The sequence below is a fragment of the Crotalus tigris genome, unplaced genomic scaffold (assembly GCF_016545835.1).
Source record: "Crotalus tigris isolate CLP2741 ecotype Arizona unplaced genomic scaffold, ASM1654583v1 scf7180000017773.841730, whole genome shotgun sequence".
Lineage (NCBI taxonomy): Eukaryota > Metazoa > Chordata > Lepidosauria > Squamata > Viperidae > Crotalus > Crotalus tigris.
The window spans coordinates 149,074-167,965 of record NW_024096624.1 but is presented as its reverse complement, the minus strand read 5'-3'; the positions used below and the strand labels follow the sequence as shown (position 1 = coordinate 167,965).

At 44.9% G+C, this 18,892-nt stretch overlaps 2 protein-coding genes across 3 annotated transcripts in view; both read left to right on the top strand.

The window, feature by feature from the left end:
- The window catches only part of ATAT1 (alpha tubulin acetyltransferase 1), a 30,811-nt gene extending 29,192 nt beyond the window's left edge, over positions 1–1,619 (top strand). Inside the window, exon 12 of one of the 2 annotated variants that reach the window (XM_039341866.1) lies at positions 606–1,619. In XM_039341866.1, coding sequence (XP_039197800.1) covers positions 606–966 — 361 coding nt within the window. In that variant the 3' untranslated portion in view covers positions 967–1,619. The remainder of the gene's footprint in view (positions 1–605) is intronic. The other variant, XM_039341868.1, reaches the window with a different exon arrangement.
- Positions 1,620–7,445: 5,826 nt separating this feature from the next.
- CUNH6orf136 (chromosome unknown C6orf136 homolog) lies at positions 7,446–17,982 on the top strand. Its single transcript, XM_039341865.1, has 6 exons — positions 7,446–7,682; positions 8,983–9,489; positions 11,786–11,874; positions 15,886–16,083; positions 17,069–17,138; positions 17,631–17,982. The coding sequence occupies exons 1-6, from the start codon at positions 7,545–7,547 to the stop codon at positions 17,775–17,777; spliced, it is 1,149 nt and encodes a 382-aa protein (XP_039197799.1). The 5' UTR covers positions 7,446–7,544; the 3' UTR covers positions 17,778–17,982.
- The last annotated feature ends 910 nt before the right edge of the window (positions 17,983–18,892 follow it).

Sequence of the window (18,892 nt, the reverse complement as noted above, 5' to 3'; positions counted from 1 at the left end):
CCCGTCTTCTGGAGCAACTCTGGTTCATCTTCTGCATGACAGTTTCTGGGTTTTTCTCCCTTTTGGCAGTTTCTACTATGGGAATAAGAAAACTAATCCACTTTTTAGCCCATGGATGTCACTGTAAAAGCTATAAACCTAATTAATTAAACAAATTTATATGCCCACTCAATTCACCCATGGTGAGTCTGGGCAGCTTACATTACTAATCCACAATCAAGCACATACACACAAACACACACATACACAGTTGATGAATACAATCAAACCAGCCACTTGATTGGTTTCATATCAACTTGGGGTCCTCAAGCCTGCTGACCAGGTCTTCAGGGCCTTTCAGAAAAATATCAGGATGGGAGCCAGTCTTTCTATCTCCAGGGGAATGATATATCACAGGGTGGGAGCCACCACAGAGAGGGCCCTTTTTCTTGTTCCCACCAGAAATACTTCCCTAATAGTTGGGACATGCAACATGTCCTGCCTTCCTGCTCTGGTGGACCAGTTTTATACAGTAGATCCACAATTATACATCTGTATAATTTACTTTCATGGTTTTTTTTAATCTTCCCTGATCTATCTAAATAACTGCTCTTTTTCTCCCTTAGACCTAAAGGCACTGCTCTGAGCCATCCCCATGATCCAGAACCATTGATCATTAGGCAGATGGAAGAGGCAGCCCACGTTCCTGAAGAATCTTCTTCTCCCGTGATGGATGCTCAAAGCCTGGATGATTCAGCCTTTTTGGAAAAGACAAAGAACTCCAATGTTTTAACAGTCCCTTACAAGAATGCCATTTGCAAAAGTAACCATCATGTTCCCAGGATTCCCCTGAAACAGAATAAGGGGCTGTACAATCTGGCCCCAAGCTCATGGCAGATGAAGCCACTGTGGATAGTAGCAGGAAGTCCTCATGAAGCCAAGTGGATCCACCACAAGTATCTGTATTGCAATACCAGACCTTGGTAAGGGAAATGGACCAAAAACTTGGCTGTTAACAGATAATGTTGTCTATAGGAAGTAGGACAACATAGCCAACAGCGTTGTTAAAGTATTAGTTATTGAAATCTTCCTCTTCTCCGTTATTAGATCTGACTAAGGGGGTAGCATAACTTTTCTTAGGTTTGCTTCTTTAGATCAGAGTAGAAGCCATTTAGTATTGTTTGCTACTTACTCCATATACAGTATTGGGGTGGTGAATCTGGTCCTCTAGAACAGGGGTAGGCAACCTTGGCTATTTTATGACTCGTGGACTTCAACTCCCAGAATTCCTGAGCCAGCCATGCTGAGGGGAAAGGGAGAGGCTTCCAAGCTGAGCCATGCTGGCTCAGGAATTCTGGGAGTTGAAGTCCACGAGTCATAAAAGAGCCAAGGTTGCCTACCCTTGCTCTAGAACAACAGTTCCCAAACTTGGCAACTTTCCAAGGCAGCTATGTTGGCTGGCCAATTTTGGGAATTGAAGGCCACACATCTTAAAAGTTGCCAAGATCGGGAAGCCCTGCTCTAGATGATGTTAAAGTACAACTGACAGCAGCTCCAGTTAACATAGTCAATGATGAAGGGTCCAGGAGTTGTAACTCAAGAGACCTTCTCACATCTGCCTGTATTTTAAAGGTACGGTCTTGTTTGCTTTATGCTAGTTTTTTTTTTAAAATTTGAAATCCTTCTCATTTCTTCTTTGCAACTGGAAGTTCGTTTAATTAGCTTTTACTGTATCTGAAATTGTATTTGAAATTCCTCCCCCCCCCTACCTTTCTTTCAAAATTTGTGATCCAAATAGAGGACTCCAAATGAGAATGAAAGCAGAACAGATTTATTAGATCATCATATGCTGTAAACGTGGGAATTTGACCCACCTGGAAACTTGAATGCAGATTTAAAACATTGTTTAAAATGTGATAGAACTGAATTAAGTTATCTTCACTTGGAGATACTGTGCCATGCTGACTTTACTTAAATGTTAGGAAAGGACAGGCTAGAGTCCTGTGCTTTTGTCTTGACAAATAAGAAAATGTTGGAAGGGATATGTGCAATAAAAATATCCAATTTAATCAAAATGGATTTAGCACTTTGGGGTCGAAATTCAGATCTCATTCTAGTTTAGTTTATTTTAATTCTCAATTACACGATGTAGTTGGAAAAGGTTGTTTGAAATAAAACTGGCATTTCTCATTCTTTGTTGATCCTTGTCAGGTCCCTTTAACTAACAAGAGATTTAATAGTAGATGATAGGACAAAATATGATTATGGGGAAGGCAAGTGTTTTTTTTTAATTTAGGTATGTGTGAAACATGAAAGTTTATTGTATATTTGATGATTTAGAACAGTGGTTCTCAACCTGTGGGTCGGGACCCCATTTGGGGTCGAACGACCATTTCACGGGGGTCGCCAAACAACGCAGTCCGCCATTTTTTTCCCCTTTTCCTTAGCTGTGCTACTCCCTTTTATTCTATTGGCTTTTGAAAGCCAATAGAATAGACTCTCTTGAATAGAGTCTAATTCTATTGGCTTTCAAAAGCCAATAGGAATTGTCCAGGCTGTCTCTGCCCTGCTGAGCCCGCCAAAAGTCCCATTCTGCAAACGGTGCTGCACCAGTTGAGTAGTCCTCGACTTACAACCGGTTGAATAGTCCTCGACTTACGACCGGTTGGGGGGTCGTGACATTAAAAAGGTTGAGAACCACTGATTTAGAAGAAGCACATTAAGAGAACAGACATGAATTAGGGATTGTTCTCCATGGAGTTGAAAGTTGATTGCTGCGATAAGAGAGTATAGGGTGGACATGAAGCATGAGTAAAGAATGAATGGTGTGCTTAGCAAATGATTCAGTTGAAGCAGGACTAAAATTACGAAGCGTAATAATGCCCTTTTATTTGTTTAATGTATTAATGCAGGGGTGTCAAACTCGCAACGACACGTATCGGCAATGGGGTGGGCGTGGTTTTGCTATGATGCATCTGGCCTGCGGACCAGCAGTTTGACACCCTTGTATTAATGGGTGAATGTATTAGGAATACCTTGTAGTAATATTAGAGATGCGTTAGGGTCATCAAAATGTGTGTGTGTATACACACCCACCCACATAGATGTCCCTAACTAATGCATTATATACACGCACATTTTTGTATATAGTTACACTTATTTTAAAGACCAAAATATTGAATACAATACAATTCAGCCAAATTAAAAAAAAAGAGGGGGGGGGGGAAGGCCAGAGAATTAATACAGTTTGCAGACTGGTGGTGAACCTATGGCACGGGTGCCAGAGGTGGCATTTGGAGCCTTCTCTGTGGGCACACATGCCGTTGCCCCAGCCTCGCATGACCCCCTCCTCACCAGCAGCCCCCCCGGAGGAGAGTTGCCCCCGAGTGTGGCCCACATGGAGCAGCGCAGCCAAGGACATGGCAACCAGGCAGCATAGAAAAGACTCTGCCCTCATGCCCCATCCCGCATAGTTGATGCTGCGGGGCGCGGGCAGAGGGCGTGGCCATGGTGCTGCTGGGCTGCCTGGGTGATCTGTGGTGGGCCCTGGAGGCGGTGAGTGGCCCTGCAGGCAGGTGGGGTGGGGGACGGGGTGGGGGCAGGGCAGGGGGTGGAGCAGGGACGGGGCCAGTTTTGGGGCACTCGGTCTCTAAAAGGTTCGCCATCACTGGTCTAAGCAGAACTAAATCAGCCAACCAAGATTGCCAGTAGTAAATCCAAATCTTTCTCAAGTTAATCATAAACAAAATCTGGTGATCTCCCTAGATATTTCTTTAATGGGACCATAACTATCTCAGTTTGGTCACCTTGATAATATAATGTTTGTTTTATTACTTTTAACCTTTTAAGCTGCTCAGAATCTTTTGACAAGCGGTCAGTCTGAAATGGTGCTAAATGAATGAATAAGTAGGCTTTTTTCTAGTAACAAAAATAGAGAGTTCTCACCAGATCGGTCACAATGGAAAATTAATAGGTTGCAACCATTGACAAAAATAATAATGCACTAGTGTTTGCAAATTCTCTTGACCACGCCTTTGCAGCCCGGGCAATCTTGTGGGAGTATATTAACCATCAGTGGCAGTATATTAACCATTAGTGGCAAGGCAGTTCTTTTTTTTATGGGACAGAAAGGATATTATAATTAAGTATGGAGAGAGGTCTACCACAAAGATCACCATTGTTGTTAACCCTACGCAGCTCCAAATCAAGGGCTCACGGCTTAATTTCCAGGATGACACTCTCGTGCTCTGTCCTCAGCAAAAATTTGGTTTTTTAAAGGAAACTTGTGCTTTCTTTTAAAGAAGAGACAAATTTATCAGCTAGAATTTTTTTTGAAAAATGATGGATGACTTCAGCCAAAAGCGTTGTGTTTTGTCAAAGAACACAGTCTCAAAATTCCAAATGTAGTCTTTTGAGTCTTCAGAAAGGGGACAAAGGTTAGCAGAGATTGCAGCAAAAATTCTATGTGAAGAGTAGATGACAGGAAACATTCTGGCGAATAGCTATACAGGTGGTCCTTAACTTAGGATCACAATGGTGACCAGAACTTCCATTGCTAAGAAAAGCAGTTACGTGAGTCATGCCCAATTTTATAATCTTTTTAGCTGTGGTCATTAAGTAAATCACACAGTTGTTAAGCAAAAAGTATTTCCGTTGATTTTGTTTGTCAGAAGCTGGCTGGGAAAGTTGCAAATGGAATCAAATGATCCTGGGATACTGCAACCATCATAAATGCATGCCAATTGCCAGGTGCCATAATTTGATAATGTGACTGCAGTGCTCATAAGTGCAAGAACCAGTTGTAAGTCTCCTTTTTCAGCACCATTGTAACTTTGAATAGTCACTCCCATCCTGTTCTATTCATGTTGGAAGCATCTAATGCAGTGGTGGCGAACCTATGGTACGCGTGCCAGAGGTGGCACTCAGAGCCCTCTCTGTGGGCACGCGCATCCTCGCTCTAGCCCCACCTCCCCCCATGGCCCCCTCACCAGCAGACCCCCCCAGAGGAGAGTCACCTACGGGCACAGCCCATGCAGAGCAGCGCAGGCAAGGACATGGCAGCCAGGCAGCAGGGACAACTCTGTCCTTGCACCCCGTCGCGTACAGATGATGCTGTGGGGTGTGGGTGGAGGGCGTGGCCATCATGGCACTGCAGCGCCACATGGGTAATCTGCTGCAGTGGGTTGTGGAGGCAGTGGGTGGCCCTATGGGTGACCAGGGGTGGATGGCGGGGCGGTTTTTGGGCACTTGGTCTCTAAAAGGTTCGCCATCACTGATCTAATGCACTTCTGAGTTGAAAGGATTAGCCAGTGACACCACTTTGCCAGGGGGATGCCCAGTTAAGGGGTTCTTTTATGGTCCCGTTAATGTGCTCACCGAAGTGGTACCTATCTATCTACTTGTGATTGCTCACTTTCAAACTGCTAGGTCAGCAGGAGCTGGAGCAGATGACGGGAGCTCACCCCCTCCACACAGCAGCACTCGGGTCTGGAATATGGGCTTGCTGATTGTCAACCCAGCATCCTAACTATGTGAGCCACTGTGCTCCTTGAACAGTCACCAAACGAACTGTTGTAAGTTGAGGATTACAGGTAATACACTTTTGGGAATGAGCAAACCCTCCCTCCCCCATCCATTGTTGCAATGTATTCTCATACTTTCCAAAAGGTTGTGTATACCTTTCAAATTTTCCATGCATCTGATTACAGATGCTTGTTTCATACCAGACTGAGTTTAAGAACCTGGGGCGCAGGAGAGGGAGGGAGGGCAGGAGTTATGGCTATTTCAAAGCAGTGTAAGGAAAAAGGAAGCTGTATTTTGCCTGCCTTTGAGCCAATCACTCTATTTTTTCTATCTACATCCAAAATATTTATTACATTTACACCAACCCTCAATCAGAATAGCCCCACAGCCATTTATAAATAAAATGAAAACAGTAGAAATTAAAAATGAATAGCAAAACAAAACCAGACTGCCCAAATCCAATGATCAATTAAAATAAAAAAAGGATTTTACAGGTAGTCCTCAACTTACAACAGTTCATTTAGTGACTGTTCAAAGTTACAATGGCACTGAAAAAAGTGACTTATAACCATTTTTTAGTTACACCTTTTGCACCATTCCCCACGATCATGTGATCAAAATTCAGATGCTTGACAACTGATTCATGCTTATGACCGTTGCCATGCTCCAAGGTCATGTGATCCCCTTTTGCAACTTTTTAACAAGCCAAGTCAATGGGGAAGCCAGATTCACTTAACAACACTGTTAGTACCTTAACAAGAAAGATCGTAAAGTTCATTCAACATCTCATTTAGCAACAGAAATGTTGAGCTCAATTGTGGTCGTAAGTTGAGGATTATCTAAATTGTAGAATGGCTTGGTGTTGAAGGAAAAGTCTTCATCATGGTTCAGTCCAAGCCGGGAATAAACTACATGGCGACTGCTTTAGAAAGAAGGTTGCAGTTTATTGAAGAGGAGAGCCAGACAGAAAGATGGCTCTGGAAGAAAAGAGGAGTGAGCACCTGTAGGGAGTGGGTTTTTATACCCTCTGGAGCCTTTTGTTTGGAGTTGTTCCTGTGGCATGAACTTTGACCTGAGTCTGAGTGTGCCTTTCTGGTATTCTGACGGTGGCGGGTTAATCCTATTATGTCCCAAAGGTCATATCCTGCTCCCCTGGGACTGTGGCTGATGACTCTTAGATTTTTGGTGTGAGGGGTTGTTGATTCTAGGGATCTTTCTTCCTAATCCCAGTTTCCTGACTCCAGTCTTTCTGACAAGATTATCACATCTGCATATCTGCAGACTTGGTTTCTGTTTGGGACAGAGAGACTTTGGGGGGGGGGGTGTTCTGCCTTTAAATCCTTTAGGGAAATATATTCTGTCTTTTAAATATTTCCAAAAATATTTCTTTCTGGGGAGAGGGTGACTTCCCACACTAGGAAACAACTTGGTCCTTCGGATCCTCCTGAATGCCATCCACAAGGGCATCACTGATTCAATCATCACTGAAGCAACCTGAAGGTTTTTGCAGTACAGTACACAAATATTCCAAGGTTGAAAAAGAACAGGATTTGAAATGTTCACTCGCTAAAAGTATAGCCCAGAAGAACTAGGAGAAAATTGAGGGAATGTAATGGAATATGATGGGGGGGGGAAACACCACTGGGTGCCTTTCCACACGGGGTGACATTTCCTTGCAAGCTCCACGTGTAATCCCAGCGCGCTCGCTGCCCGTCCGGAGAACTCCCTCAATTAGAGCCAAGAACCGGAAGTCTTGCTGGGAAAAAGCAGCAGGACGGCCGACGGGCGCCCTGGCCGACCTTCTCAGTGCGCAGGCGCGCTGAAGAGGCGTCGCTGGGCTCGCCAAGTTCACGCCGGGTCTGCGGCTGGCGTACCATTTCCTCCTTCGGTCAAGGAGACTAGAGACGTGCGCCTGCGCAATAGTTAGCGCAAGCGTCGTGCCTTGAAGCCGGTTGAAGTGGCGGCGGGGTTCGCTGCTCGGGGCTCGCGGGCCGGGGGAGGGGGGAGCGCGGCGAGGAAGAAGGCCGCCTCGCGCGCGCGCCATGTACCAGCGGAGCCCGAAGGCGGCCCTGCGCGTGGGGGCCCGCTGCTCCTGGCGGTGGGACGGCGGCACCAGCCCGTTCCGCCTGGGCCAGGGCGAGTCGGCGCGCTGGTGCCACCCGGTGCGGTTGCGGCAGCGGGTGAGTGAAAGGCGGCGGACGGGCGTGGCCGGGCATCCCCAGCTGCTCGCGGGAAAGAGGAGGCAAAAGCAGGGAGCAAGCTTGTTGGAAAGCGGGGGGGGGGGGCAATGGATCGGCAGACCGCGGAGAAGACAGAAGCAATTGGATCCGTTTAGGCTGAGATCGCGGATCAGTCACCTTTGCAGATCTCCCTTGCGGGGGATCGGCGGTGCTGGGCTGGACAAAACCTTGGTTGGACCCGGTTAGAATTGCCGGGTTGAACGGAGGAGGATTATAACACGGTTGATATTAGCTGGTTTTCTAAGGTTTGCCTGTGACTTCACTCCTCCTCCGGTGCTTCTCCAGTGACAGCTCGCTCGGCTGATCAGTCGAGGCTCTGCTGCCTCTGCAGGGATGTGTAACCTGCGGGTAAAAGCGGGGTTTTATCTACCGCTTGAAAATCTTAGGAGGTGTGGCTGGCAGCCTTTCCAAAAGTTGCTACTCGGTTGTTGATGTGACCCGAGGGGCAGGGATTAAATCCCGGCATAATACAGGATTAGCTGCATTGAATGAAATTAGTTTTAGTCTTGCAGTATGGCCGCTTATATGCCATTTAAAGATCAGAGATAGAAGAAGAAGAAAAGATGGGGGGGGCAAGGTCTTGCATTGGAATGTATGAGATGTGTTTGAATATTAGTATTGTATTTCATTCCCGTTTCTAGTCAAATCAGCATATGAGTTATAAACCTCAGTCTGTACTTGCTTTGCCTGCTCTAAGGTTATTATTATTTTTTTTGGCCTGCAAAAGGATTGCTGGGTTCTTGTCTTATATTAGATTTGACCTTCATTTTCATGAGCCAAGTTTACAATCTTTTTTTATTTTATTTTATCCTGTACCATGCAGAAATGTTATAGCTTTGACACCCCATAGTTCCAAGAAGATTTCTTATCTCAAAGTAGAGTAAATTATGGCCTGTAACTTATCTTGTGGTTGGTCCTTAATAAACAAAAAAATAAAAACCAAACAACCAAACGGGATGTATTTAAATATCAAAGATTTTTCTTAAATTATCCAAATTCTGTTCTGTAAAAGAATGAGTTCTGTGCTCAGCAGGCATTACTGAGATAAAAGCACACTTCCTTTTCCGTGAAAAAGGCTTGTCAAGGTGCAGATCTATCAGGTGAGATCAGACAGCCCAGAGATAATAAGCTGAGGGAAATGCTGCTTCCGCCTTTCCGGAACGCCAAGGACTGAATATGTTTTTTTATCATTAGGTTCATTATTCTGAAATCTCTCTCCCTTTTTTTTTTTTTTTTAAAGGATGTGGCTGCCTCCTCGGATAAATTACCTCCTGAGCTTGTCTCTTCCACATCAGTAAGACTGACTTTTCACTCCCTATTCTCTAAGAAGCTGACAGAAGCTGCCCCTCGCCATCCGGCTCTGCCTCAACCTTCTGTAGAAAACTGTACTGTAATCAATTATGGACTGAAATTCAGCAGCCCGGAGACTAGGCCCCTTTTCCAGCCAACTGTTCCCTCCCCTCCTGAAAGCATGGAAGATGCCATCATTTTGGAGAATGGGAGGCGAGAGGATAATCTAAGGGTACGACCTAGAGAAGGACTGAACAGTACTTCTTTAGACTCTTTGTATAATCTCTTTCATGGCTGGCCGTTGCCATCACCTTACCAGACGCCTGAGGCAGCACCCGCATCCCTCGCGCCTTTCCGAGCCACATCTGGGGCTCCCTCCCCGGTCACTTCTCCTACCAGTAATAACCGCGACATGGAGGAGCATCTCGAAGTCATGCAGCAGAAATTACGGGAAGAGGTACTCACGTTGCTATTTTGCTACTTGGGGAACTCGCTTTCTTTTCCGTTGTAGAATGGTAGGGCTGGCTGGGAGACTACATGATTGTGAACTTGGCATTGGATAAAAGACTTGTGTGTGAGAGAGAAAGAGACAGTTTTGTCAAGTGTAGCTTGGGAAAAAAAGAGAGCTGGGGTTTGAAAAGTGCTCAGTGGTCCATTGTTCGTTCTGTGGTTCAAGCAACTCCTAAGAAAGAAGAGATCTTTTCTGATCTCATCTGTTCATATATACCAGTGATGGCGAACCTTTTAGAGACCAAATGCCCCCAAACCGCCCCCCTGCTCTGCCTCCCGCCCTGCCTACCCGCCCAGCCGCAGGGCCATGCACCGCCTCCATGGCCCACAGCAACAGATCGCCCAGGCAGCCCTGCAGCACCATGGCAGCCACACCCTCCGCCCGCACCCTGCAGCATCATCTGCACACTATGGGGCGCCAGGGCGGAGTCTTGTCCCTGCTGCCCGGCTATGTCCTTGGCTGCGCTGCTCCTTGCGGGCCATGCCTGGGGGCAACTCTCCTCCAGGAGGGCTGCTGGTGAGGAGGGGGCCGCAGGGGGAGGCGGGGCTAGGGTGACGGTGTGCATGCCCACAGAGAGGGCTCCAAGTGCCTTAGGTTCGCCACCACTGATACATACTATTAATTACTCTTTCTTATATAAGTTACGTGTTAACAGCCAGGAATGGAAAACTACATATTTTAAGTACATTACAATAAGATATGATATTTAGAGTACCTAGTAAATGCGTTCAATAAATTGTTGGTAAGTATTTAATGATGAATTCCTTCTCTGCAGTGCTGTTGTTTTTTAAAATGTGATATCATCCTTTCTTTTTATGTATTCAAATTGTGTACTGGCTTGGTCAATTACTCTGCTACCTCAGGATACAACATGTGAGTTAGTTATAATAGATCTCAAAATCCTAACATCTTTTGGGATGCCTTTATGGGCAACTACATATCTTAATGTTTTGCTTTGGACTGGTAAAAGAAGCTCTACAGTATTAGGAATCCTCACTATCATAAATTGGAATAATCTTTAAAGGAACAACAGAATGTTTGTCTTGTGGCCTGTTTAGCCTTTTGTTGCAGTTTGTAGGATAGCACCAATATGGGTTTTTTTTAAAATTGTAGCACACCTGCATTTCTTAATTATCGGAGAAAGATTAACAATTTTTGCTTTGTAATTGCTTGTTCAATATTTGTAATTTGCAGTAATCCTCTTTGAGTTTTTGAGGTTATAGTGCTGTTCATTGTAATATTTTATAGAAAGTGACTAAGACAATTATTTGAGGAGGCAGTGCTAAACCATGCTAAAAGTCTTGACTTCTATAATCTGCAGGTAAAAGGATAACAAAGCAGATGCTTATGTGTTTATTAATGTAAAGAATATTTGACTTCATAGATTAATAGTTCAATGTGTTGTAAAGCAGCTTTGTGTATCTGAAACACCTACGTTATTTTATAGATCAGCGGTTCTCAACGTTTGTGTGACGGCGATCCCCGTCACACAAACGTTATGCGCATGCATGGCGCGGCGTGCATGGGGGCAAGGCCCCCACGCGCGGCGCGCATACGCAGCGCCGTCCCCATGCGCAGCGCGCATGCGCAGCGCCACCTCAGAGGCGCGCCGCCCCCCCATGCGCGGTGCGCGTGTGTGGCGCCGCCCCCCGGAGGGGACAAAATGGCGGATCACCGCCTTTGGCGACCCGCAAAAAGTGGTCGATCGACCCCAACTGGGGTCGCGACCCATAGGTTGAGAACCGCTGTTATAGATGGAATAGGAGGGCTAAAAATAGATTGCACTGTATTTGAAAGCTTGCAGAAACAGGATTTATCTTAAAAAGAGTTTAGTTTCAGTCTTTTCTGCAAGCAGGTTGAAATTTTGGTTTCCAAAAAAATTCCCAAAGAGTCTTGATTTACACACTTTTATATTCCACCCGTTTCCACAATAGTGAACAATTATTTGTGCAGTTCTAGGGGCTGATGCATGCACTTGAGGTAAGCATGTAGGATTCCAGCATGTTTTATTAACTAATTATTGATACAACACACATTCATGAATAAAAATAAGATTGTGAAATCTGAACTCCTATTCAGGGAAAGTTGAGGCATTAGAATTTAGAAAATAGTAGTTTTTGTCTATACTGGACACAATATAGGCAGAAAACTCTCAAAGCAAAATATTGCCAATGTACTGCTGAGAATGTGTGAGCTATAAATTCCTCACTTTGGTTTGCTCTTCTCTCTCCCATCCCTCCAGTTACCAGCCTTTTTTTTGAAGTCTCATGATTATGAAATGTATTCCCAGGACGTAGAATTCATCAATGAGATTCTGCATATGAAAACACGGTCAGTCTTGAATCAGCGAGGGAAGGTGGGAAGTTACCTGAGGGCTGTCCTTTGATGGATGAGAAAGGTTCCATAATATGTTTAGGATTATACAGAGGAATGCCGTCTACACTTACATAAGAGATCTAACCATTGGAGAGCTGGGCAATTTTTTTCCCTCATGAAACGTTTCTCAAATTTAATTTCAATTTATTGTTGGACCTTGGTCTTAGAAAACAGGAAACTATGACCAGTGTATCTGATCCGCAAAGAAAAATCTTTGCAAAACACACCAGTCATGAGAGAAGGTCATAACTTGCCCTCTTTTCAATATATGTATTTTATTTATTAAATGTGTACGGTATTCTCCTCCCGCACTCCCATTACCCATAGTTGGGGGGGGAGAGTTCTTGTACACCATCTAGCCCTCTCCCCATTTATGGGGACAATTATTAGTAATCATATCCTATATAGCAAGGAAGGTGTATAATTTTTAATAATAAATTATACAATTCCTTGGCTATATAAAATATGATTATTAGCAATTGGCATGACAGGAGGGGCAAAAGACCCATCAAGGAAGCATCTGGAATTGGTTTCATAGATTCTGAATGATTCTAATTGAATTCTTGGTAACCCTATCCAATAAAGCAACTACCTTATCTAATTAGTGATTTCATGAATAGCACTGACACTAAAAGAAAACCTGCTAATTTCCCCTCATTCATTTAAGAGCATATTGTAGGAGGCAGCTGCATAAACCAAAAGTCTCGGCCCATCACTTTGTACTGATGTGGCATTTTGTCAGTTGCTAGAATACCTACTGAGCTCGCTGCTTTATAGTTTTTCTGACAAGTAGCTTAAGGACTTTTAAAAGCTGCCGCACTCCCCATTTTATTAATAGTAAGGCTTGTATTGTCATCTATTTGATTCATTAAAGCTGCCTCCTCTTTTCCCAATATAACTGATTTCTAAAGTTTAAGAGCAGCCCCCCCCCCAACCTTTTGAGTACCAGGGCCAGTTCCCTGGAAAGAGGTTTTTCCATGGACCGGAAGGGGCGTGGTTTTGCACGCTGCCTGCATCTTGCGGATGGGGCTTCGCTTGTTTGTGTGGCCTGGTTGCTGGCATGCCGCAGCCTGGTGCTGATCCAGAGACCTGGGGTTGGGGACCCCTGGTTTAAAAGTACATAAATGATTTGTGGACTATCCAACATTTCAGGTTCAGTATCAAAAAACTGCTTTGGAGAAGGTAGGAGCACAATCCTTGTGCCTGGCCAATATCCTATTAAAACAGCCGTTATTTTTCTTGAGATCATTGGAAATTGTCACATGATCCCGAGAAAAGATGAAGCGGCTTTAAGATGTCGCAGACAGATGTGCTGTTTGTGTTTCCAAGGATTTTGGGGGGAATGAAACACAGCGCTCATCTACAGGAATCTGTACTACCAGTGTAGATATAGATTTTATTGTAGTCATTGATGCCCGTTGAAGGCAAAGATTCAGTCTTCCTGTCCAAAGGCTGTGGCTGCAACTAGGCCACTCTTATGTCTCAGAAGGAAATACAAGAAGTCCTCATTTAGTGACCATAGTTGGGGCCCACAACTTGGTCCTTAAGCAAACTGGTTGCTAAGTGAATCTGCAAACTGTGCTTTCCTTTGCAGGAAACCACATCTTCAGCTTTCCTTTACAGACCTGGACAGTTATGAATGTGAGGATAGGTCACAAAGCTTCTTTTTCATCACTGTCATAACTGAGAATGGTTGCTAAACAAGGAAGTCTGTAAATGAGGACTGCCTTTACTACACTTAGATGGAATCTTTTTCTAGTCAGAGACAGGTACTCAAGATGGGTTATTTTGATTTAGGTAGTTCTCTTATAGATAGTCCTTGACTTATGCCCAGTTGCTTAGCGACTGTTCGAAATTAACAGTGTCCCTCCCCCTGGTGTGTTTTACGTTTTGCTGAAAACTGCCCATAGTGCACAATTGATTCACTGAGTGACTGCAGCATTTGCTTTATGACCGCTACAAAAAAGGATTGTAAAATTTGTAAGTTGTCAGTTGTAAGTCGAGGACTACCTGTAGTCCAGGGGTCCCCCAACCTCTGGGTCACGGTCCTCTAGTGCAGTGGTTCTTAACCTTTTTGACCAAATTGCCCCCTTGAGCCAGTGAGGAAGTTGTCATCACCCCCCTCCCCCAACATAACCTCACAACATAGGAAATAATTCTTCAATTTATGCAAACACTTTTTTTGTTTTCTTTAAAATTGTCATCAGGACATATCGATACAAATAGTTTATTTCCAGTCTTTTTCCCATATCTCAACTGTATGAAAAATTTTGGTGCCACCTGTCACTTTATTCCCAAACTTCATGATATATGTATTTCATTATTATCTTATTTATTCAAGACACTTAAATGTAATGACCATTGAAAATAAAATTCAATTGCAAGATGGTGAAATGCCCGAAAAGAAAAACAGTAACATTTAATGATTGAATTACAAGTGAAATTTAAGACGCAAAAAGAAATATAAAAAGGGCATAAGAACAAACCGCAATACAGGACCTAAGAATTTCAAGACAAAAATTCTGAAACTAAATTAAGATTTGAGGAAAGTATATATAGTCACGCACACTGTAAAAAGGATTAAAAAGACAGAAAGAAAATATAATATCAAACTGGAGTGCATGCTAAAAAAGTACAATACAAAGAGACACACAAAATGTTTTACAGAGCACAACAAAAATTAGAAAACGAAGCTGAAAACTCAAACTGTGACGTCAACATTACAGCTGACGTCACAGGGGACAGCCACTCAGCATGTGATGTTTCGAAAGAAGCGCTCCCCCCTCCATCACTGCCCATTCTGGCCAATGGCGCGCCACTGTATGGGTAGAGGCTGCTGCGCAATGCGCATGAATATAAGCGATGCGTATTCACATATGTACTGAAGCTAGCTGGAGGAACATTTGAAAACACAATTCAATCCACTAATAGCGAGCGATCTGATGTTTTTGTACGGCAGATATACAGCGATTCACTGTACAAAAAAGTCCCAAAACTTCTCGCTCCATCGCCCCCATATTGCCCCCTTTTCATTCCTTCGCCCCCGCATCGCCCCTTTTTGTTCCATCGCCCCCCGAAAAATGAAATCGCCCCCTGGGGGGCAATATCGCCCAGGTTAAGAACCACTGCTCTAGTGGGCTGTGAGGTGTTTGCAACCAGGCCACGGAAACGGGCGAGCACGCACACACACATCCTCACTTGCGCAAACAGCGGGCAAGTATGTGCATGTGCACTCCAATTTGCGTGAGCGGCAGGCGTGCATGGATGCCACTCACGCAAATGGGGCTGTGCTCATGAGCGCTTGCTGGCTGCTCGCGCAGAACCATCTTCTCTCTCCCTCCCTCCCTCCTCCCCCCCCCCAGCAAGTCCGCAAAGCCGGAAAGGTTAGGAACTCTACTATAGTCATCTGTCTTACATGGGACAAGATGAGAAATAGATGTATGAGACATCATTCCATGTGTATGGGAAATCCACTGTGAGAGAATTATTTAAACATGCATTGAGGTACATAGATAAGGAAGCGCAGGTAGTCCTCGAGTTAACAACAGTTTGTTTAGAGACCAAGTTGCAATGGGACTGAAAACAGTGGCTTATAAACAGTTTTCACACATGGTCATGTGATCAAAATTCAGACGCTTGGCAACTGACTCATATTTCCGACGGTCACAGTGTCCCAGGGTCATGTGATCCCCTTTTGCGACCTTCTGACAAGCAAAGTCAATGGGGAAGCCAGATTCACTTAAGAACCATGTTACTACCTTAACAATTGCAGTGATTCATTTAACAGGTGTGGCAAGACAGGTCGTAAAATGGGGCAAAATTCATTTAACAAATATGACTCATTTAGCAACAGAAATTTTGGGCTCAATTGTGGTCGTATGTTGAGGCCCACCTGTAGCCTTTTCGGCAGTGAGGTGATACAGGAATTCCCTATTCGAACCATTCTCTTCTTATTTCTACCACCAGTGGCCTAACGATATATCGAATGGCGGTTGTGTTGTGCCGTTTTGTGGCCTGGAACTATTTTATTCATATGCACCTTGAGGTGATGAAGGTGACACAACATCCGGAGAACTGGAGCATCCAAGTGCGGTGGCGGATTAGAGGACTGCCTTTCCACATCTTCCTGATGCGTTTCTTCAGGAATAAACCTGAATTTTACAGGTGAGGCGACTCTGATGGGATAGCAATAGTTTGTAGCAGGACTATCAGATTCTGTAATAGCTTTGTTCCCTATGCCATCCATCTGGTAAACTCGCAAGGTTTGTTTCTCTCGCCATGCGCATGTATCCATAACCCGAACTAAACTGTGTTGTTTCTCTGTGTCATATATGTGGGTATATGCATAATTCTGTATTTATTTATTTATTTTTGTCATATTTATGTAGTGTATGTTGGAGTTGGTGACCCTTTGAGAGCTGTATGCAATGGAATTTCATTTTAATGTATGCCGATTAGCGTACTTTCAAAGTGACAATAAAGTTATTATTCTGTTATTCTATTCTATTTCTGTTTCTATTTCTATTCTATTTCTATTCTATTAATTCTAATTCATTCCATTCCTATTCTATTCTTTTCTATTTCTATTCTAATTCATTCCATTCCTATCCTATCCTATCCTACCCTACCCTACCTTACTCTACTCCTTAAGGCTGAAATAGAAAAACAGGCATAGAATGCCCTTATCTTACTTCTGTCTAACCCTTTTCTGAGAGATTTCTCTGTGGAGTCCTTGGTGCTCTCTCAGCTTGGTTGTTTTCTTGCGGATATTTCCACTAGCACTAGCACTGATGATGTTATGTAGTTGGGTAATGAAAGGTCTGCAAGAAAACAGCCAATTTTGAATCCTTCCTTTATATGGTCTGATTTGCTATGCTTATTGGCTTGTGATGTAAGCGCAGTTAAAATTAATCAAGTCTTTTAGGACAGAGTAAAATAACCATTCAAAAATATTATAATTCTATAGCTGTATTTGTCTAAGGCAGTGTTTCCCAGACTTGACAATTTTAAGGCATGTGGACTTCAACTCCCAGAATTCTGGGAGTTGAAGTCCTCATGCCTTAAAATTGTCAAGTTTGGGAAACACTGGTCTAAGGGGATGCCACAATGTGGTCTTGCTTGGTTAATTTTCATTTCATTCCTTTTCCAGAATTTACGATGCCTATTCCACTTTCTTCTTAAACCCACAAGGTTTAATTAAGTGTCACAGAGTAAGCAAGGTGAGTTCCTGAGCGTGAACAGTGTTGCAGGAGATCCTGGTGTGATTCCCAACTGCCCCTCCATGAAAACTTTGCTTAGATCAGTGGTTCTCAACCTATGGGTCGCGACCCCATTTGGGGTCGATCAACCATTTCACGGCGGTCGCCAAGCAAGGCTGTCCGCCATTTTTTCCCCCTTTTCCGACGGGTGCCTTACCTCCCTTGGGCTGGGCCAGCCGGTGGCCCAGCCAGTGGTTGGCCTGTTCTGTCTCTGCCGCTTGTCAGCTACACCTTGGCCAGTGCAGGGGGCGGCACCACGCAGGCACGGTGCTCCCGGGCGGGGAAAGTCCTCGACTTACAACTGGTTGGGTAGTCCTTGACTTACGACTAGTTTAGTCCTCGACTTACGACCGGTTGGGGGTCATGGCATTAAAAAGGTTGAGAACACTGGCTTAGATCTTAGCAAGAAAACAAATCTGTTGAAACGAACTTTTGTGTTTTCTTTCCTTTCAGCTCATGCCCTCCCAGCCACTTCAGAACAAGCTGAAAAACCTTGCCGTAGCCTCTTTGCTGGGCCTGGAGCTATCAGACCAGAGGCCATCACTTTTGCCGTGGCTAGTTAACAGCAAGGGGCATCAAGAGACTGTAGGGGATAGTTAAGCCTTGCCCCTCTTGTCAATACCTCTTTTGGTTCATCTGCCTGTATGGTAAGGAGGATGCCACTGAACAACCCATTGTATAGCTGTGTTTCTTCTGTATAGTGTGGATGTTGCCCCGTGATGGTGCTGTTAATTGCACTAGTAAGTGCTGTAAAGATGATTGCAGTCTAATATTGTACATAATAAAAAAAAAGTTTACGTTGCAAGAATATCTAGTTGTGCATTAGGCTAAAGATACTGCCAGGAGGCCATTAATTTCACCCCCACTCGTCCATAATGAGATCAGAGGCCTGCTGTCCGTAAAACATCTTGATGAAGTCCCTACCCCAAAGCTTTTTTCAAAGACATGAAAAATGCGTAAGCCTAGCTCAGTGATGGTGAACCTTTTAGAGACCGAATGCCCAAACTGCAACCCAAAACCCACTTATTTATCGCCGGGTGCCAGGTGGGCATGGCCCACTGGGTGGGCGTGGCTGGGGTGGTCATGGCAGACTGGGTGGATGTGCCCAAGGTGGACATGGTCACCTCAATGTTGCTTGTGGGGAGGGATGCCTGTGGGGGGTGGGCAGGGTTGGGGGAGATCCAGGGGGTCTCTGGTAGGTGAGGTGGTAGGCGGGAGGCTCATCCTGCGGGGTGAGGCAAGGCAGGGCGGGGGTGCCATTACCATGGGGCAAGGCAAGGGCCAGGGCGGCTGCTGCCTGGCACCATCAGCCCCCGCATACAGAGGCCAGCGAGCGTATGGGGGCAGAGGTATCCATCAGCAGCCACAGCCTACCAGCCCTTTGACCAGCGCAGCCCACAGTCAGCAGTTCAAAGAAGCCGTCTCTGTGATGGATGGCCGGATGACAGCTGAGGAGGCGATGCAGTGGGTTGTGCCCGAGAAAAGGAGAGCATGCAAGGCCAGGAATGACGGAATGGGGGGGGAGGGAGGGAAACCAGACGTGCCGAGATGCATCCGGCCACGTGGGACCTCGGCTGGTTAGCAGGCGGCTGGTTAAAGAGGGACAGTTGCCATCTCCAGGGCATGGCGTGCATGCCCACAGAGAGGGCTCTGAGTGCCACCTCTGGCACACGTGCCATAGGTTCGCCACCACTGGCCTAGCTGGTTTCCTTCGA